The following is a 22,422-nucleotide window of genomic DNA, read 5'->3' as shown; positions in this document are numbered from 1 at the left end:
ATTGTAAGTGCCTCACTGTCACACAAATTTTTGCTTGTTTTAAAGAAAAGTCCAAATAATTTTTTGTGGTAATCAACATTATACAGCAAATGCTGTCGATTGAACCCGAAATATTCCTTTAAGACTGATTACTAGTCCATATTGTAAATGTGAAGGTTTGCACATCCCTAGTATTAGCAATAGTAATAGTGATGAATTAGTCAAGTCCTATTTATTTGTATAGTGCTTTTCAAAACACACATCGTTTCAAAGCAGCTTTACAGAAAATCATGCATTAACAAAAAATTAAACTGTAATATCTATAAAGTCTTCGAGTGATCATTGAGTAGTTTGATTAAATATGATTGTAAATTGTATATAAAATAGATCATTAAATAATTAAATAATAATTTTATTTAGAACCCTTGTGAGCAAGCTGAAGGCGACTGTGGCAAGGAGCACAAAACTCCAGAAGATGTTGGATAATGGAGAAAAATATCCTCGGGAGAAACCAGGCTCATATATATATATATATATATTATGACCTGTAAGATTAATGACTAATGTCTTTTAAGTCCATCCTGGATTAACGGTAGAAATTCACATAGATGCATTGTCCTTTGTTAGTTTACCACTAATGATAAAGGTAATATTGGGTCATAACCTAAACTAAAGCTGTGTCATAACCCAGTTGTCAATTTCCAATGTTTTATCCTTAAGCTGACACTATTCCACTATACAAAGCACATTAGTTAAATTAGAGACAATTACTCAGGAGCAACCTGATGTTAAGTGTCTTGCTCAATGCCACAGTGGTGCTTTGAATCAGTTCACGAATCACTCTTTTTGGGGTTTGAACCTACAACCTTTGGGTTACTGGCCTGGATCTTAAACCAAGGCAAGTATCTGTATTACTATTGCTTATTGCTTAGAGGTTTGTTTACATCCCCAAGTACCGGACTTCTGCGTGTAACACGTCCCATGATACAACAGGTGAAAAACTCCCATATATTTATACATCAGGAGGGACCCAAGCTATAACTAGGGACCAGAATATTATATAGAATTGGGGGTGGGCTCTTTTGACTTAGGCACCACTGATATTTTCTCCAGTTAAAAAAAATAATAATAATCATCTGTATCACAAAATTGAGATCTACCTTCTGTCTTTGATCTTCTGCTCATTGAAGCGCAGATGAAAATCCTTGAGCTCATCAATCAGCCCAAGAGACAACATCTCATCAACACGCTTGTCCAACCTCTCATCCAGAGCTACAGAGGAAATGAAATAAACGTTCTCAAGTCTTCTTAACACTACACAGCTAATCTACGATGACTAGCAGGTCTTACATACCGTCCATGTTGGAGTGCAGCCAGAAGATGCAGGGGTCCTGGAACCGCAATGGACCACCAAGACAATCTCCACCATCCTGCCCTTGCTGCTCCTCCAAAAGCCGACTGTGTGGAACTCCAGTGTCTTGATACACTTGCAGACTCCTATCAATCAACCAATAAATCATATCAATCAACCATCCATTCACCATTCATACACAGCCAAAACACTGAAAGTCATTTCACCTGCCAAATAATGTCAATCAAACAGATTATATGGAAAGAACATTCCAAAAAAAGAGCAAGAAAACAGGTTGAAAATAACGATTACATTTTTGTCAAGCCAAACAAAAGGTGCACATGATTCTGTTAGTGTGTAAGTTCCTTTAGCTAATCGGCCCCTTGATACTGATTAAACACCAACTGAAGCATGTGAAAACATGCTTGTAACAAGCTTGGAAACCACAGCGGACAGCAGTTCTCTCACACAGGTGCAGAAACCGATGCAGTCCAACAAAAGCAAAAATGTACCAGGGCAAGACATAAAAAGCATTCACACCAAAGGGACATTCAGCTTCAACTTTACTCCTTTTAAGAGAAATGTATGGATAAAACCTCAAGCAATGCAAAAAAGCATTCACTAAAGGAGGTATAGGTGCCATGGCATATTGATTAAAGATGGGCTGGTAACCGAAAGGTTATAGGTTTGAAACCCATTAGGTGCAATCCATTGAGCTCTTAATCGAGGCCCACCTCAGATTGGGGTACTAATTAAGATAATTAGTATCAGGGTTCCCACACTTTGACCAATTAATTTTCATGATTTTTCCATGACTTTTTAATGTCACAACACGAGAGCAAGACAAAGAGACCCAAGAGCAGATTTGTTTACAGTTCAAATAATAATAACTTCAGAAGAGTTGAGGAATCCTCCGATGAGCACTCCCGCAGGCGATTGCACGCACTGACAGTGAAGAGCAGAGCCGCGAGGAAACCTCCACTGAAACGCAGCTGACACACAGCAAACTGGAAGGCAACCACACTCCCGACACGCGGGCAGAGACGAGGAATCCTCCGTTGAAGATTTGTGAGTGCAGAGAACACGCGCAGAGCAAACTGGGAGGCAATCACACACCCAACAAGCGGGCAGAGACAGGCAACCAAACAGATACATGAGACAGGACCAACTAGGCAGAGAGAGTGAGGTAGGTTATTTCACATCAAACAGCTTTCTCTAATGATAACACACCATACACAATGACACACTACATTCAACAATCCAGCAAAGAACATGATATGAGGGGATTAAAATAGGCAGGAACAAACAAGGGACAGGTGCCGCACGCCACCTGAAAGTTGGCATGAACAGCATTCCCATGGAAACAATCAGGTTTCCCATGGAAACGCTGATTCTGCATGCCATTGGCACCTGAAACACATGAGGGAGAAAACGTCAAAACAGTTAGACCAAAACAAACAGAACATGGAGCATGAGTGTCCGGATCCCGACACAGACCGAAACTGAACCATACAGGAAGTCAGGATCCAGACACCAAGACATGAAACAAGACAGACCGAAGAGCGCACGGTGGTAAATCACAACCGGACCCATGCGCTCACACAAAGAACGTACATGAAACACAAGACATGGGATGATGATGATGTCACTGTCCCATTAGAAAAATAACCCCAACCTGACAGAGTGACAGGACCGTGACATTACCAAAGAGCGCACGGCGGTAACTTACACACAGACCCTTGTGCTCAACTCAAAGACAGGACACGAAACACAAGACAGAGCATGGGGTGATGATGTCACGGTCCAATCAGACAAAAACGCAACCTGACAAAGTGGCAGGACCATGACATTTAAAGCTTCTGCTAAATGACTAAATGTAAATGTAAAAAGTTGAGGCCATAGGCCAAGTCCCAGACCAAGGCCTCATTTCTGTGACCTCAAGAGGTTTTAAGTCCAAGATTATATGGTCAAGAACAATTGTGTAGGATAATGAAGCACTGCCACAATGTCTAGCAACTACCTTGCAATCTTGCGCACATCATGAGGGTGCAGTATGGCTGCCATGTCAGGGTCCACCTCTATCAGCCTTCTGTGAAGTTCAGGACCACCCAGTTTCTCAAGCGCTGTCTTTGATTCAGGTGCCTCGCCCCTTTCTGGCTCAGTGTCACTCCCCTGCTGCAGGCCAGACAGAGGTGGTCTAGTTTTAGATGATTTCAGCCAATAGATGCGTAGAAAAATTCTAAAAGCCCTGGAATATTACAGAAAGACATTTTTCATACAGCATGTTTAATTCATATTTACCCCAGTGTCAATGAGCACTTTCCATAAAATGGACTCAATGTAGTAGTTTGTGCCTCCAACAATAATGGGCAGCTTTTTACGCCGATGCATGTCATCTATGTCTCATATTAAGGAATTCAAATGCTATGACAAAGAATACACTTTCAAGTAAACATCCTATGACTTCACAGTTATATAACTAATATATAAATTATGTATCACAATCATACATGCAGAATCACTTTAGATTGCTGCAACAGTACTCAACTAAAATGCAATATCATATTCTCTGATCTATAGCTCATCATTAGCAATAATGTGCTCTGTATTGTGATGTCACAAATCAAACACTGGTGCCACGTGAGGGCAGTTGGCTCGAGATTCTAATAAACAGCTTCAGAAACTGCCGCTCTGGAGCAATTAGTTAACTGCTTCAATAAGAAAAGGCGGATCAGCACTCCACCTCACTCAAGACGGACACAAACACATACATACACACACATAATCTGGCCACATACAGTGTCCATCCCCAGCCGCATCACTTTGTCCTCACTGGGGAGGGAGGTGGAGAAAACGAGAGAGAAGAGGAAAGCAGGGCGAGGCAGATACAGGCAGAGATAGTGAGGAAGACAACAAATAAAGATACAGGGAGAGGAAAACATGAGGAAAGGGGTGGGGAAGTGATTGTGAGAGAGATACAGATGGAGAGAGCGAGAGAGAAAAAAGCATAAGAGCATCTCTGAATATGTCAGTGTATGGCTGAAGGATTATGACAAATCATAATTGTTGGTTATTTTCCTTGATGTTGTAATCAATAAGGATGCGTTACGATTGTTAACTAGTCGTCCAACAACTGACAATTCTATCAGCGAGGTCGACAAGTTTTAGATTTTTTCAAATATATTTTTTATATTGAAATTTTAAGCTGCAGTGCTTTAATTAGCATTCTGACAGCACACTGTGCTTTAGCTATTAGATAGTTTGTCGGTCAAGACATCTCGAAAAAGTTTTTCAGATTTTCGACTGAAAATTTTGAAAATCTAAAAACATTTGCCAAAGTATGCGGTAATGTAGAGCGTTTTCAAAATACTCCATTAGATAGTGGGAAACTAAGTTTGAATGTAGATGAGATGTGTAGATGTAGGGATATCACTGTGTTTATCTAAAAACAGGTCCACCAGAGCGATAGATACAGATAGTTTGTAGTCGGAGAATAGATGCAGTTCTATCCCAAGCCTCATTTGTTTGAAACAAGGTACTCAGTCAAACAGAGAGGAGGCGGGAATGTCCGTCCACTCTCCTCCATTCTGAACCGCGGAGCATTTGTAACAGACCTCCAACTGAAGAGAACGAGACCTCAGTGAAAACATTTGTTAGGTGTAACATTCTTGGCCAAAACCAAGTAGTTTTTAGCCGGCTTGTGAAATGCTGGCTTTAATATACTGTTATGAGAAAGTTTTTGGACGGGTGCCAGTTCACAGAGGGCAGGGTTACCTGGTTTGTCATTGTTTGACATCACAGAGTACACATTCTTTTTCAAAATGTTTCCCATTGTGTTAAGAAAAAGAAAGTCAAATGGGGTTATAAAAGCACAGGGGTGAGTAAACATTTTAGGGTGAAATAACCCTTTTTTTATGATGGTGTGTTAAGTTTAAAAGTCCCAGCTTTTAAAAAACACATCTTGAAATGCTTGCGTTCTGTTCCATTTCAGCTGCACTTCTAGCTGTTTTTGAGTGCAAGACTGCATCTTACATATTATAAATAATGATGCTATCTACAATGGAAGCGTTCATCGCGTTGCGTCACGCCGACAGTGGACGAATGCTTTGTTCAATTTCTGATGACCCGCAGATCTACTCCAGCCACAAATTAACCAAATTAACTTGTTTTGCCATTGATTTTATGTGCTGTATATTTAAATAACTTCTGACTATTACATCAAAGTCAGCTTTTGATTTAAATCAACTTTCATTTATAACCACATGCATACGCAGTTTTAAAAACAAAAACATTCTGATTATCCAATATTATATAATAAGTAAATGTTTATATACCAGTGGATTTACAGTGCATCTGGAAAGTATTCACAGCGCTTCACTTTTTCCACATTTTGTTATGTTACAGCCTTATTCCAAAATGGATTAAATTCATTATTTTCCTCAAAATTCTACAAACAATACCCCATAATGACAACGTGAAAGAAGTTTGTTTGAAATCTTTGCAAATTTATTACAAATAAAAAACGAAAAAAAAAATCACATGTACATAAGTATTCACAGCCTTTGCTCAATACTTTGTTGAAGCACCTTTGGCACCAATTACAGCCTCAAGTCTTTTTGAGTATGATGCTACAAGCTTGGCGCACCTATTTTTGGGCAGTTTTTCCCATTCTTCTTTGCAGGACCTCTCAAGCTCCATCAGGTTGGATGGGGAGTGTCGGTGCACAGCCATTTTCAGATCTCTCCAGAGATGTTCAATCGGGTTCAAGTCTGGGCTCTGGCTGGGCCACTCAAGGACATTTACAGAATTGTCCCGTAGCCACTCCTTTGTTATCTTGGCTGTGTGCTTAGGGTCGTTGTTCTGCTGGAAGATGAACCTTCGCCCCAGTCTGAGGTCCAGAGCGCTCTGGAGCAGGTTTTCATCAAGGATGTCTCTGTACATTGCTGCATTCGTCTTTCCCTCGATCCTGACTAGTCTCCCAGTTCCTGCCGCTGAAAAACATCCCCACAGCATGATGCTGCCACCACCATGCTTCACTGTAGGGTTGGTATTGGCCAGGTGATGAGCGGTGCCTGGTTTCCTCCAGACATGACGCTTACCATTCAGGCCAAAGAGTTCAATCTTTGTTTCTCATGGTCTGAGAGTCCTTCAGGTGCCTTTTGGCAAACTCCAGGTGGGCTGTCGTGCCTTTTACTGAGGAGTGGCTTCCGTCTGGCCAGTCTACCATACAGGCCTGATTGGTGGAGTGCTGCAGAAATGGTTGTTCTTCTGGAAGGTTCTCCTCTCTCCACAGAGAAACGCTGGAGCTCTGTCAGAGTGACCATCGGATTCTTGGTCACCTCCCTGACTAAGGCCCTTCTCCCCCGATCGCTCAGTTTGGCCGGGCGGCCAGCTCTAGGAAGAGTGCTGGTGGTTCCAAACTTCTTCCATTTACGGATGATGGAGGCCACTGTGCTCATTGGGACCTTCAATGCTGCAGAAATTTTTCTGTACCCTTCCCCAGATCTGTGCCTTGATACAATCCTGTCTTGGAGGTCTACAGACAATTCCTTGGACTTCATGGCTTGGTTTGTGCTCTGACATGCACTGTTAACTGTGGGACCTTATATAGACAGGTGTGTGCCTTTCCAAATAATGTCCAATCAACTGAATTTACCACAGGTGGACTCCAATCAAGTTGTAGAAACATCTCAAGGATGATCAGTGGAAACAGGATGCACCTGAGCTCAATTTTGAGTGTCATGGCAAAGGCTGTGAATACTTATGTACATGTGATTTTTTTTCGTTTTTTATTTTTAATAAATTTGCAAAGATTTCAAACAAACTTCTTTCACGTTGTCATTATGGGGTATTGTTTGTAGAATTTTGAGGAAAATAATGAATTTAATCCATTTTGTAATAAGGCTGTAACATAACAAAATGTGGAAAAAGTGAAGCGCTGTGAATACTTTCCGGATGCACTGTATGTTGAAAATAAAGTATGGTACTAGTTATTCACCCATTTAACCGTCGCTGAAGTTTACGAGCTTTCAGCTGATTGGTCCAAGTTTGCTGCGTGTCATTTTGAATGTTCATTCATAGTCATTTTTATTTTATTTTTTTATTTAAATACTGTGTGTATTTTTGCAAATGCCTAGTAAATTGAAAACTTTTACGCAACAGGAGTAGACCTAAATGGAATGCTGTAATAGTCACTTTTCACAATTAAATCACAGCAGCCGTAATTCATAATCAATATTATTTTTAGATTAATCTCAATGCATGTTTAACAGCAGTTATAACTGAGGAGCACATATCACCCGTCACTCATCATTTTGCATGTGTGTGAGCGTCTGAGGTGAGTGAGCACACTTGTGTCTGCAGCACTGCTTCTGCAGACACAGTGAGTCGCCCCACCTCCTCACACTCTCACAGCATCTCCCTTAGCTATTAATATCCTCCTCATCTCACAAACATCTGCAGCAGGCAGGCGGGGAAATCGAGGACAGAGACGCCTTTCTCTCTCTCTCTAAAACAAACGAATTTCCAGTTATGCCCTTAAATTTACAGAAAGAGCATGCCTCAAGTGTCTGAAGGGAGTACAACCCAGCGCCCACTCATAAAATGCCACAGCCACTCATGTGATGCGCCGGGAAATGCCAGATTCCACAAAAGTCAAGAAATTAAAAGATTGGGATTTGCATTCATACAAGGCGCAGCCACACAAAAGCAGTGTCACAGATGTCAGGCAGGCAATGACATTTTCGATGAACAATTACTCAGAACGTCTATTAAAATGTTTTCAGATAATTTCTTTAAAGGCCGAGTAATGGCCCATTAATTTCATCTATACAAAGACAAATAATAAGGCATAACATTTATATTTTAAAGGGCCCATCAACAAAACTTGAATGACTGCCCGTCATTATGAATTACAGGAAGAGGGGATGGGTCAGGATAATTAACTAGTGCATTGGTTCCCAAACCTATCCCCAGAGGTTTGAGTGGACACAAGTCACAATTGCTGTAACCAAGGATGCAGTTAGGGTTAGGTTTAGGGGTAGGAGTAGGGTTTCTCTGGGACTCCAAATTATACTACAAAATAAACATTGTATGAATGAAGGGTTGAATTTAAAGCCACAAACTCTCAGAGAGGGTTTTGCTCAAGTACCTGTAAGACTGTCAGGAAAACCTACAGTAAATCCCTTTCCAGCAAGTTGTGTTTCTAAATTTCTCCCCTTTTAACTTTGAGACATTCTGTTACCCTCTGTCCACGATTTTTAAAAGCAAGAACACAGCCTATGTGAACACCCTGAAGAATTTATGTCTGGAAGACATGATAGCATTCGGAATTCATTCATTTTCGATGATAGTTTGTGATTTCTAGAGACATGAGCGATAGCGGAGCAACATTTTATGCAAATGAGCAGTGATGCAAAACAGTGCCTACTAATGGGAGTGCACACAGTGATTCACCACCTGATACAGTTGGATACAGCAGTTGACTAGGAACACCTACTAGCAACTGTCAGGACAGTGACTTGGCAACAATCAGCAATTTAATGTGCGAACGCGTCCTAAACCAGTCTATGTATGCACGGCTTAGCTAGTCATTTTGCGATTTTGAAAATATGCAGCACTGCACATTGCAAATAAAAAAGTATGTATGATACTACAAAAATATTCGGGCATTGATGTTCTTGCTGAAAATGCAAGTGGTGTGGTTAGAAGTTTAAAAACCTGAATGTTAGTGTTGCTTTGGGACCACGCTGCTGGGTCATGCATGACAAAAGGGGATGTCTTTAAGAAGACAGGGAAAATGCCTTAAATAATTTCATTCGTTCTAGAGGACTTTGGAATTTGAATCTGAAATGCTGCACTGACATAACAGGAAAGGATATGAGAGAAAGAGCTTTGTTCCTGAAGTCCACCACCGTGTATCCACTAACCAATGGATCCACAAAGCTGATCATGTGATGGCAACACTGGGCTTGTTCCTCCTCGGTAACCTTGTTGGTGATGATATCCAGCCCTTTGTATACCTGCAGTGAGAAACCAACCAGAGTCAATCAGATCACACAAACAATGAATCAGCAAGTAGGTCAAACCAGGTCCTGAGTTAAATTCTCAAAGTAGCAGAAGTCGTATGCTTCCAAGAGCCCATTATTGTTTTCACTTGGTTCATCATTACATGATCGCTACATAAATCCTTAAAAAGGCACATTTTAAATCTCGGTCCAGGGCAGTCCACTGGGACGGAGGTCAAACAGGTCACAGGCACACCCTTACCCTGTCCTACATTTTTACTGTTATGGTTCTTGACAAAATCCAACGACTTTCCCTTCTGTTATGTGAATGAATGGAAATTGCACGGAATTTACTGCAAGCTCACATCTATGCTATACCATTTCTTTTGCCATGTCACTTTAGAGCAGAAAATGTATTAGGAGACGTAGGAAAATGGGAGATATTAAAATACTATGGCGCCTGCAGGAATGGAAGTCCCACCTTTCAGTTAAAAGAGCAAACTGCATATTTGATAGAGGCCTCATCTGTTTATTTTCCACTTTAGAACTTGCATGCTCATTAGCTCCACCAGCCTGAAAAACACAATGAGGTTTTAAGCATAATTTGAGCTAAAGAAGCAATAAGAATGGCTCTCGGTTCCCAAACCTTGTCATGTGGCATTTGTCCATAAATGTCTAGCACATTGTTCAGTTCACCATAAAGTGTTGCCATGTGGACTTTCAAGGAACCTCTCTAGTGTCAGTAGGGCTTCAAGGGCATGCGTGCACAGCCACGGCTAAATTCAGAGCAGTTTACCGTAACTCCTCTGTGCTTGCGTGCTGATTTCGGCACGTTAGGAAGAAATGCTACTGAATAATTGAGATCCTTCCCTTGTGCTCTCCACAGGACATCTCTGCCAGCAAAATATTAGTAGGCTGAAGAGTGGGATCAGCATATGAGGAGAGACAGGCATTTACCCCATTCTCTCCACAGAAGACAGATGGTAACACTAATAAAGGGGACTGATTAAAACACACAGTAGGCCTTAACAAATCGCCCCAGTACTTAGACTTGTACAGTAACTCTTTTTTTTTTTTTTTTTACAGCTGAAGTAAAATGCTTGGTGCTAAGTAAAATGCTTAGTTTTCAGATTCAGCCCTCTTGAAAGCAATATTTGGGCTTTACAGCCCCCAAACTCTGTGAAAACTTGGAAACAATAACAGCTGTTTTTCTATTCAGAGAAAATAATAATAATAATAATAATAATAATAATAATAATAATAATAATAACTATAATGCTGAGTTGGGTCACAAAGCTTGTTAAGATTTGTCAGTTTTTTAGGGCCCGATAAAGCAAACAGTGTTTACTTACAGCCACATAAACCATCATGGTGGAAGTTGAGTACAGAATGTAACACTTAAGAGTATCTATAACTATGCTGTGCACTGTAGCCATCACTAACACATGCACACATGCACACACGCACATGCACATGCACACACACAAATACCATTAAAAAAAAAACAGGAACTATTTGGGCATGTTCCAAGGCAATGTCATGGTGTTCTTTGAAGCAAAGAGTTTTATAATACATAGAGAGAAATCCTTTAATATTCTAATTCATCTCATTAGCTCATTTTTAGTTAAATGAATGATATTCCCTCACTCCCCTAATTCAGCCTATTACAAATTTAGCTATAGTATTAATGTCTGTTAAGTTGGGCTGGCGATATGGGCAAAAATATTATCACAATATTTTTTTCATATCGTTCGATATCAACATTTATCACAATTAGAGCCCGACCGATATGGGATTTTTGAGACCGATACCGATTTTAGAGGGGGAAAATTCACCAATTACCGATATGGTGGCCGATATAGTTAATTTTTGAGCTGGAATGAAAACAGACCTTTTCTATGTGGATTGTTCACTGATTTTCACCGATATGAGTATGCAAATGTACTCAGAAGGCTGCTTTCTTAAATATTTTTATCAAAGAATATGACATTATTATTATACATTGTCAACAAATTCTAGAAATGAACACTGAGAAAATAAAGAATAAATAAAAATACAATAAACAGTTTAATAAACATCAGTACTGTATGTTCAGTAACAGTCAGTTGCTGACCATTTAAATAAAGAATAAATAAAAATATAATAAATAGCTAAATAAACACAGTACTGTTTGTTTAGTATCAGTCAAATGCTAACCATTAAAATAAAGAATAAAAATCAAATAAATAGCTAAATAAACATCAGTACTCAAATGCTGACTATATTAATACTGCCAGCCAATTAGAGGCAGGTTGTATTTACAAAACAAGCAGCATTTACACCTGCCGAGTCAAGTGGTGTTACAACGTACTCTCCTATACAAGTTCAGGTGAAACTTTCAATGGTGGAAAACCAGACTTTTAAATATTACATTTTATAAATGCAATGACTGGAATTGTTCGGTTGAAGGGGGTACCAAACTGTGAATCCTGAACAAAACAGTTTGGTGAATACATGTTTACATATTAGCTTCCACTAAGCTGACAAGGTATGAAAGTAGCTACGTGGTTAGCTAGTTAACTATAAGCTTGTCACGGAGAGTAAAAGGTGGATGTTGTTTATTTATTTTCCAGCATTGCTTCTCACCAACTAGGTAACAACGTAGTGTGAAATCAACACTCAACAGACACAATCCACCACCGCACCGTTGTCTGCTAAGCTGCAAAAAGATGCTCTGATGTTTACCTTTCAATCTGCTATATTACTTACTGCACTGACAAATTATAGCTGGCTAACATAATAAACGTGATAAACATGAGTGACAGGGTTATTATATTAGTTATATTGAAAAGGAAAAATGATGGGGTCATTGTTTATTAACTTTCCAGTATGTATTTCACAAACTAGTTAGCAATTTACCGAGAAGACACCCATTAACACTGCTCCGCTTAACTCCGCCCTGTCTGCAGAGCCACCGGCAGTTCAGAGTCAGCTCTGTAAACAGAGTCGGAGCGTGCTCTGCTGGACAAACTACGTTATGACACCAATTCTTAAGTATGTTTTCTGCATTATACGTTCTGAAAAAAGTTCATATCTGCGCATATCGGTAAACATATACGCCGATACCGATATATCGGTGAAAGGCTAATATCGGCCGATATATACTCTGTTAGGATTTAATCCTACATAAGGTGTGTAACCTCTTTTCAATGAAATTTCACAATTTCAACATCTTTAGCTGAGCTTTGACTCAAGACTTAACTTGTGATGCTCCACAGTCCAGCTCAGTAGGTGGCAGTAATGTATCATAAGCTGAACTGCCAACTGCCAATACACATCACAAGAAGAAGAAATAATTTCTTGCCTGTGACAGTGCTATAGATCATGAAAACTAAACAGTACATAAATAATAAGCAATTGTGTTGATGTCGGAGTTGCTGTTGTTGTGTTCAGTTGATAGCTGTGTTGCATTGTCAGTGCTGTCATGTTCGGTACACAATGACATTATATTAGCCGGATAGCTAGCTGCTAGCTAGCGGCTACCTAGCCGCATTGCTGGTTTCCATGACAGCAGGGATTACAGTGCTGTGGAAAAGTATTTGCCCCAATCCTCATTTCTTCTGTTTTTGTTTATATCTCATCCTAAATTGTTTAAAAAAAAAATTACAAAATCTAACATAAAACAAAAGTAGAGTAAAACAAAATACAGTTTTTAAATGATAATGTTATTTATTGAAGCAAAAAAGTTATCCAATACCAACTGAGCCTGTGTGAAGAAGTATTTGCCCTTAGTTACTAAATCCCCAAATCTAAGAAACTGCATTCATATTGGGGTTCAGCTGGACTAGACACACCCAGGCCTAATGACTGCCAGCCCTGCTCAATCAAATCAACACCTAAATTGAACTTTTTCAGCAGCATGAAGTTGGCTAAAAGGTCTCACCCATTAGCACACTATACCAAGGTCGAAAGAAATTCCAGAAATGATGAGGAAAAAGGTGATTGAAATGCATCAGTCTTGGAAGGGTTACAAAGCTATTTCAAAGGCTATGGGACTCCAAAGAACCACAGTGAGAGCCATTATCTCCAAATGGAGAAAACCTTCCCAGTAGTGGCTGACCTTCCAAATTTCCTCCAAGAGCACAGCGACAACTCATCCAGGAAGTCACAAAAAAGGGGCAACATCCAAGGAACTGCAGGCCTATCTCGCATCAATAAAGGTCACTGTTCGTGACTCCACTATCAGAAAGACACTGGCCAAAAATGCCATCCATGGAAAAGTGGTGAGGTGAAAACAACTGCTAACCCAGAAGAACATTAATGCTCATCTGAATTTTGCAAAAACACACCTTGATGATCCTCAAACCTTTTGGGAGAATGTTCTGTGGACTGATGAGTCGAAAGTGGAACTGTTTGGAAGACAGGGGTCCCGTTACATCTAGAGTATAAATAAAAATCCAGAATTCCACAAAAAGAACATCATACGTACGGTCAAGCATGGTGGTGGTAGTGTGATGGTGTGGGGATGCTTTACTGCTTCAGGGTCAGGGCGACTTGCAATAATTGAGGGAAACATGAATTCTACTCTCTACCAGAAAATCCTAAAGGAGAACGTCCGGTCATCAGTCCGTGAGCAAGACAATGATCCAAAGCATAGGGGTAAGTTCACCTCTGAATGGCACAAAGAAGCTAAATTCAAGTTTTGGAGTGGCCTAGTCAAAGTCCTGACTTGAACCCGTCTGAGATGCTGTGGCAGGAGCTTAAACGGACAGTTCATGCTTGAAAACCCTCCGATGTGGCTGAACTAAAGCAGTTCTGCAAAGAAAAGTGGGACAAAATTCCACCACAGCGTTGTGAAAGACTGATCTCCAGTTATCAGAAGTGTTTGGTTGCAGTTGGCACAACAAGCTATTAAGTTTAAGGGGGTAGTTAGTTTTTCATATGGGTGATAAGTGTTGGATAACTTTTTTGCTTCAAAAAAAAAAAAAAAAAAAAAAGAGGTTGCCTCTGTTTTATGTTGTATCTCGTTTGAAGATCTAAAACAATTTAGCATGAAAAATACACAAAGAAAACAGAAGAAATCAGGAAGGGGGCAAATACTTTTCCACAGCACTGTATGTAGCGCTAACCAGCTAATACTTCCTAGTCAGCCGATTTCATGACTTTTATACAGTTAGCTAGTTATGTGTGTAACTAAGCCGAGCAGCTCAATTTTTGGCGACACGTATCTGATCCGATCGTCTAGATGTAGAGCATCGGCTAAATATAGACAATTACTAGAAAGTTTATCATCAATATCGAAAAAAATTTTTTTCAGATAAATATCACTATAATTTTAATCACCCAGCCCTACTGTTAGGCTACAGTAGTTATGTCTGTGAATGTCACAGTGTTTTGTTTGTTTAGAATATCGGGCCATTTAATGTTGTTTTAAACTTGCCATTTAAAATCACATTAAACAGTTTTCAATTCTGTGCTGAATTCAAATTGTTTCCGCGATTCGCGCCATGCCTCTCCTTTGTTTTAGCAGTGCTGAGCTTCGAGACTGGATCTACGAGTAAACGCACCTGCTCTGGGATCACGCTGAGCTGTCCATTGATCCGTATAGCAGATTTCATCTAGGAAAGTACTGCCGAATTGAAAAATTTGCCACATTAAAACTGTTTTGCAAAAATGTAAGTACAGTAGCATGACTCTATGTGACCAGGTTGCATCTACATATCGTGCATGAAAATAGAATTCATTCAGTACCATGGAGATGGAGAGAGAGAGAAGACTGGCTTCCAATCTAAGTCAATCATGGTTTGCTGGCACAGAAGTGTGTTCTCTATTACTCCTTAGCATCACCAGCCGGACATCTGAACCACACTGAACTCTCCTTCACTCGCCACACCCACCCACTCCAAACAAGACAACAGCACAGAGACAGAGCACTGATATTTTAACAGACACTCATCTCTATGTACTCAACTAATACCTCAAGCTAAAGTTACATTATCAGGGATCAATACGGCAAGCATATGGCCTGAGAGAACAGCATGCTGGGAGTTGCAAAGCTGAACACTGCAGTGAGGGCAAATCAGGACAGAGCTTGCTGGACGGGTAGGAATATACAGTGAATTCTGTATTCTTCAGAGTGGTTGTATTTTGGGCCCCTAGCATGTACAAGCTGCTTCCCGAGGCTAAAATGACAAATGACAGAATATTAAAAAGTGAGGGGAGGGTGTATGTGTGTGGCATTGAATGCCAACCCTGGTCATGTGGCTCTCATTTGGAGTCACGTTTCTTAAGTGCTGTCGATATTAGTAGGTTTTGTTCCCTGCATCCGTTTGTCACCCCTTTCAATAGGCTTTGTACCAGCTTCTCACTGATACAGAGCACACCCTGCGCTCCAGGCTTCTTACAACCAGTGCAACCCTTCTGTTCTCCAACATTTCCATCTGTCATTCAAACCCTCTTTTCTTCTGTCTCCACATCAACTGCTTACCTCATCACAACTCTATAGACTTTTGTCAAAGTAGATGGCATTTTTAAAGGAATGTCCTGGGTTCAATACAAGTTAAGCTCAGTCAACAGCATTTGTAGCTTAAAGGGATAGTTCACACAAAAATGAACATTTTCCATCCAAGATGTGCAAGACATTCTTTCACCTACTGAACGCAAACAAAGACTTTCAGAAAAATATCTCCTCTCTGTAGGTCCATACAATGCAAGTGAATGGGTGTCAAAATTTTGAAGCTCCAAAATCCACATAAGGGCAACATAAAAGTGCTTCAGACGACTCCAGTGGTTAAATCCATATCTCCTAAAGCGATATGATAGGTGTGGGTGAGAAACAGATCTATATTTAAGTCCTTTTCCTTCACTTTCACCTTCTATTTTTGGTGATTCACACGCTTCATGCATATTGCCCACTACTGGGCAGGAAGGAGAATTTATAATAAAAAAAAAATGACTTAAATATTGATCTGTTCCTCACCCGCACCTATCATATAGTGTTTAAACACGTGGATTTAAACACTGGAGTCATGTGGATTACTTTTATGCTCCTTTTATGTGGATTTTGGAGGTTCAAAATGTTGGCACCCATTTACTTGCATTGTATGCAACTACAGAGCTGAAATAATCTTAAAATATTCATGTGTGTTCTGCAGAAGAAAGTCATACACATCTGTGATGCCAGAAGGGTGAGTAAATTTTTGTGTGAACTATACCTTTAATGTTGATTACCGCTGAAAATAATGGACTCGTCCCTTGTTTTTTTTAAAAAAAATAAAACAAAAATAGTCGATACAGTAAGGCACTTACAAATTGAAGTGAAACTGGCCTGTCCATAAATATTAATATACACACTGTTTCAAAAGTATAGAAAGAAGATGTTAACATTTAAACATGTTAGCATGATTTAATTTTTTTTTTAAATCAGGAATTTATTGCCATTATGTCGTCATGACAACTTAGTTGTAATGTTGGATCTAACTTAATACACGAGGTTAGTAAGCAATTTTATCACAATAAAATCAATTTAATATGTATAACGTTTGTCTTATAGTGTCAAATTCCTTTAATTTGACAAAACTGAAAATAAGGCTGAAAAAAATTATTTAAATACTGATCTTTTTCACACCAAAGTGATCGTGTCGCTTTAGAAGACATTAAATCGCTGAATCATGTATGGAGCTTCGTTTTTTTATGTTTGTATATAATTTGTTGTTGGGTCTTATTTAATGTATTTTTTGTGATACTGTTTATTATGCATTTAATTTTTGTTGTGTAAATGTATGTGCAATGTGATTAAAAAATATATTAAAACGGGAAGACTAAACAGAAACCAGGAGAAATTGCTAATATCTAAAACACTAAAAAAAAATCTTATTTTTAAAGATTTTTCTTTTTTTTTAAGTTAAACATTTTGTGTGAAAGTTTAAGTAAATATAATGCTAAATAATAGTTAATGTATAAGTCAATTTATGTATGTACTAATATATTAAATTGTGTGATATATCAGCATGATATTGACCTATCGGCCACCCTGCTCGCTACATAATCGACATCGACCACTAAAAAACCCGTATCGGTCAACCTCTAATTTTAATCCAACAGGATGACAAAATGTAACTAAAAATAATCTTTTCAGTGCCCCTTTTTTCTCTCAGTTCCTCTTCATCTCACTTTCTTCTGCAGATACATGTTTGTCATTGTTTCTAGCATTGCACCTCTCTTCTCTTTCATTAATGACAAAGAATTAATGATTTTTTTCTACAATCAGCCATCCTGTTCTTTTTGCCTCTGTCTGATTGATATCACTTTGCTGAAGTCCTGCTGTTGGGTCTCATGCCCTTCCATGACATAAATGGCAGGCATCTAATACCATGCAGCTGCCTGCATGTGTGAGAGTGTGTGTTTGAACATGTTCCAGAAAGCCAGAGTGTCTAATTGAAACTCATTATTAATGATGACAACTGTTCCACAGAGGGGAGGAGTGAAAAAGGGAGAAACAGAACAACTGTGAAGAATGGAACAACTGTGGTCGCCATATTTTCGCATTCACAAATTCAGATTTCCCAACAGTAAAATAATAGAGCGTTTATGTGTGTTTTACAACTTCAACAGGGCGTGAGAATCTAAGCGTTCACCCTACACGAGATGCTTAAAAACAGAACAGTGGAAGAGAGGAGCAACACAGTGATCTCAAGTAGACCACAGCCGCAACAGGGTGGGGACAATTTCTCTTTGTTTGAGGGTGTGTGAATGAGTGTGTGTGTGTGTGTGTGTGTGTGTGTGTGTGTGTGTGTGTGTGTGTGTATCTATGAGACTGAGAGGAAGAGAATTAAAGAGGAAAAAAGCAAGGGGAAATAAAATCCGTGATCCATTAAGCGACCCCACAACACTCAGACGAGTCACCAGACAATGGCTTCAGTATTGCGCTATTAGAGAGACAGCCGCGGCTAATCCACACAGCACCTCAGGCCACGCACGAGACAGCTGCTCCCCACTATTCATACAGGGAGAGGGGTCGTCTGATGGGAGGACCAGAGTGGAGGCCTGAGACTGTAGAGTGACAGTTTGGCCAACATTAAGACTGACATTTCAAACGCTGGGGGACAAAAGACATTTTAAGGTCAAGAAACTAGACTATATAACACAAACTATATTTTATACAATGATAAATTCAGGTATGCATTTAAAAAAGGAGTGAGAAAAATATGGACAAAACTAAACTGAACATTTTCTGAAGAAAAAAAAATGAAAGACAAAATGCTTGGGTGTTTGCTTACTGGCCCAAGAAAGAGAGCCCACAGTCAAGTTTCTAAAATATTCTGGTCCCAAGTTTTTATTTTGCAGTTAGAATGAGGCCATGAAAAAAAAACAAAAAAAAACAAAACAAAACAAAACAGCACACCTTTCTTTTGCATTGTGTTTACTGTGCTCAAAAACATGAATGAATCTTATGAGCTGGTACTTTCAATGAAATTCCCCAACCGACTCGCCAACTTAAGTTATTAGTTTGAATCAGTTTGACAAATCCTTCACTGAATGAACTCAATGAAACACAGCAGCTGAATTATGTCTGATTCACTTACTAAACCGCAAGACTTTGCTCTCTGTCACACAACAATGAAACAAGAACTGTTTTGTGTACAAAATTCATTAAACTTAATTCAGTAATTACGCTTGTAGTTCAAATGATAACAAAGCTAAGATAGCCAATCTTGTAATAGCCAATTTTGTAATAAATGGTTTTATAATTTTAATACATGATTGTTTGATATAGCATATACAGTGCATTCAGAAAGTATTCAGACCCCTTTTTCACATTTTGTTGTGGCAGTCTTATGCTAAAATGCTTTCAATTATTATTTTCACATTCATTTACACTCCATACCCCATAATGACAAAGCAAAAAACAGATTTTTGATAACTTTGCAAATTTATTAAAAAGAAAAAACTGAAATATCACATAAGTAATCAGACCATTTGCTATGACACTTCCAATTTAGCTCAGGTGCATCCCATTTCTCTGGATCATCTTTGAGATGTTTCTACACTTTGACTGGAGTCCACCTGTGGCAAAATCCATTGATTGGATATGATTTGGAAAGGCACACACCTGTGTATATAAGGTCTCACAGCTGAAAATGCATATCAGAGCAAAAACCAAGCCATGAGGTCAAAGGAACTGCCTGCAGAGCTCAGAGACAGGACTGTGTCTAGGCACAGATCTGGGGAAGGCTACAAAATAAATTTGGCTGCACTGAAGGTTCCAAAGAGCACAGTGGCCTCCATAATTCTAAAATGGAAGAAGTTTGGAACATCCAGGACTCTTCTTAGAGCTGGCCACCTGGCCAAACTGAACAAACAGGGGAGAAGGGCCTTGGTAAGAGAGGTGACCAAGACCACTCTGGTTGAGCTCCAGAGATCATGTGTGGAGATGGCAGAAACTTGCATAAGGACAACCATCACTGCAACACTCCACCGATCTGGGCTTTATGGCAGAGTGGCCGGACAGAAGCCTCTCCTCAGTGCAAGACACATGAAAGCCCACTTGGAATTTGCAAAAAAACACCTAAAGGACTCAAGACAAGTGGATTTTATTGTCATTTCAACTATATACAGCTAGTACAGTACACAGTGAAATGAAACAACGTTCCTCCAGGACCATGGTGCTACATAAAACAACAACAAAAAAATAAACAAAAAACAAACACAGAACTACATGAGACTACACAGAACTAAATAAACCTACATATTACTACATAAAGTGCATGTGTGCAAACAGTGCAAGACGGTACAATAATTGCTAAATGTGCAAATTGCAAAGGCAGTCGGATGGTGTTCAGTTGTGTATGTGTGTGTGTCTGTCCAGTCTCTGAGTATTGAGGAGTCTAGTGGCTTGGGGGAAGAAACTGTTACAGTCTGGCCCCAATGCTTTGGTACATTTTGCCAGAAGGCAGGAGGGTGAAGAGTTTGTGTGAGGGGTGCGAGGTATCATCCACAATGCTGGTGGCTTTGCGGATGCAGCGTGTGGTGGAAATGTCCATGATGGAGGGAAGACCTCGATGATCTTCTCAGCTGTCCTCACTATACTCTGTGGGGTCTTGCGATCCGAAACGGTGCAATTTCCAAACCAGGCAGTGATGCAGCTGCTCAGGATGCTCTTGATAGTCCCTCTGTAGAATGTGGTGAGGATGGGCGGTGGGAGATGGGCTTTTTCTCAGACTTCGTAGAAAGTAGAGATGCTGCTGGGCTTTCTCGGTTATGGAGCTGATGTTGAGGGACCAGGTGAAGTTCTCTGCCAGGTGAACACCAAGGAATTTGGTGCTCTTTAAGATCTTCACAGAGGAGCCGTTGATGTTCAGCGGAGAGTGGTCACTCCGTGTTCTCCTGAAGTCAACAACCATCTCTTTGTTATGTCTACATTCAGAGACAGGTTGTTGGCTATGCACCAGTCTGTTAACCGCTGCACCTCCTCTCTGTATGCTGACTCGTCATTCTTGCTGATGAGACCCACCACGGTCGTGTCATCGGCAAACTTGATGATGTGATTCGAGCAGTGCATTGCTGCACAGTCGTGAGTCAACAGAGTGAACAGCAGTGGACTGAGCACACAGCCCTGGGGGGCCTCAGTGCTCCGTGTGGTGGTGGTGGAGATGCTGCTCCCAATCCGGACTGACTGAGGTCTCCCAGTAAGGAAGTCCAGGATCCAGTTGCAGAGGGAGGTGTTCAGGCCCAGCAGGTTCAGCTTTCCAATCAGGTGCTGAGGAATGATTGTGTTGAATGCTGAACTGAAGTCTATGAACAGCATTTTAACGTATGTTTTCTTTTTCTCCAGGTGGGTGAGGGCCAGATGGAGGGTGGTGGCAATGGCGTCGTCTGTTGAGCGGTTGGGACGATACGCGAACTGCAGGGGGTCCGGTGAGGGGGACAGCTGGGTCTTGATGTGCCTCATGATGAGCCTCTCGAAGCGCTTCATGATGATGGGTGTGAGTGCAATGGGACGGTACTCTCAGACTGAGAAACAAAATTCTCTGGTCTGATGAAATGAAGATCGAACTGTTTGGCCTCAATTCCAAGTGTCATGTCTGGAGGAAACAAGGCACCGCTCATCACCTGCGCAATACCATCCCAACGGTGAAGCACACCCCCAATAACGTAAATAAATATCTCATGTACGTAAGTAAATTCACATATTTGATTCAATAACTGTACATACGCCATTCTGTTATATGTTGTATTATTTGTATGTCTATTTATACTCTCATCTTGTTTTATATTCTGTCTCTCACTGTAACGTTCTGTGTGCACTTGTTTCTCCTATCACCAAAAATATTTCCTTGTGTACATGGAACACTTGGCAATAAAGTTAATTCTGATTTTCATTCTGAGGGGGTGTTTTTCAGCAGCAGGGACTGGGGGACAGGTCAGGGTTTAAGAAAAGCTGAACACAGCAAAATACAGAGATATCCTTCATGAAAACCTGGTCCAGAGCACTCAGGACCTCAGACTGGGCCGAAGGATCACCTCCAACAGGACCATGACCCTAAGCACACAGCCAACACCCGGACTTGAACTCAATTGCACATCTCTGGAGAGAGCTGAATATGGCTGTCCACCGACGGTCTCCCATCCAATCTGACAGAGCTTGAGAGGATCTGCAGAAAAGAATGGCAGAAAATCCCCAAATCCAGGTTTGCAAAGCTTGTTGCATCATACCCAAAAAGACTTGAGAATGTAATCGCAGCCAAAGGTGCTTCAACTAAGTACTGAGTTAAGGGTCTGAATGCTTATGTCAATGTGATATTTCAGTTTTTTTCTTTTAAATAAATTTGGAAAGTTATCAAAAATCCAATCTGGCCCTTGACCTAAAATGAGTTTGACACCTTTGCTCTGGACCTTTCTTCACTCCTTCCTGACTTACCATTTTCACCTGGCATTTTATTGTCTGCCAGGTGAAAATGATCAGTTTGAATGCTTTGAAAAGTAATAGCACACCTCACTTCAACAAGCCACACAATTTGATCATTCATGATCATAGTACAAGGATAGGTTTAACACTAAAGGCCAGGTTACACTTAGTTTTTCTGTGGTCCAAATGGGATCATGCCC

The 22,422-nt window shown here is 40.2% G+C and overlaps 1 protein-coding gene across 2 annotated transcripts in view; it reads right to left on the bottom strand.

The window, feature by feature from the left end:
- The window catches only part of trit1 (tRNA isopentenyltransferase 1), a 62,181-nt gene that overhangs the window by 23,516 nt on the left and 16,243 nt on the right, over window positions 1–22,422 (bottom strand). Inside the window, exons 2-6 of one of the 2 annotated variants that reach the window (XM_051664152.1) lie at window positions 9,212–9,351; window positions 3,632–3,731; window positions 3,351–3,505; window positions 1,334–1,476; window positions 1,140–1,251 (exon numbers count right to left, since the gene is read on the bottom strand). In XM_051664152.1, coding sequence (XP_051520112.1) covers window positions 1,140–1,251; window positions 1,334–1,476; window positions 3,351–3,505; window positions 3,632–3,731; window positions 9,212–9,351 — 650 coding nt within the window. The remainder of the gene's footprint in view (window positions 1–1,139; window positions 1,252–1,333; window positions 1,477–3,350; window positions 3,506–3,631; window positions 3,732–9,211; window positions 9,352–22,422) is intronic. The other variant, XM_051664154.1, reaches the window with a different exon arrangement.

The sequence above is a fragment of the Myxocyprinus asiaticus genome, chromosome 30, assembly GCF_019703515.2.
Source record: "Myxocyprinus asiaticus isolate MX2 ecotype Aquarium Trade chromosome 30, UBuf_Myxa_2, whole genome shotgun sequence".
NCBI classification, from domain to species: Eukaryota; Metazoa; Chordata; class Actinopteri; order Cypriniformes; family Catostomidae; genus Myxocyprinus; species Myxocyprinus asiaticus.
The sequence above is the reverse complement of the archived record's forward strand: the minus strand, read 5'-3'. Positions and strand labels throughout refer to the sequence as shown.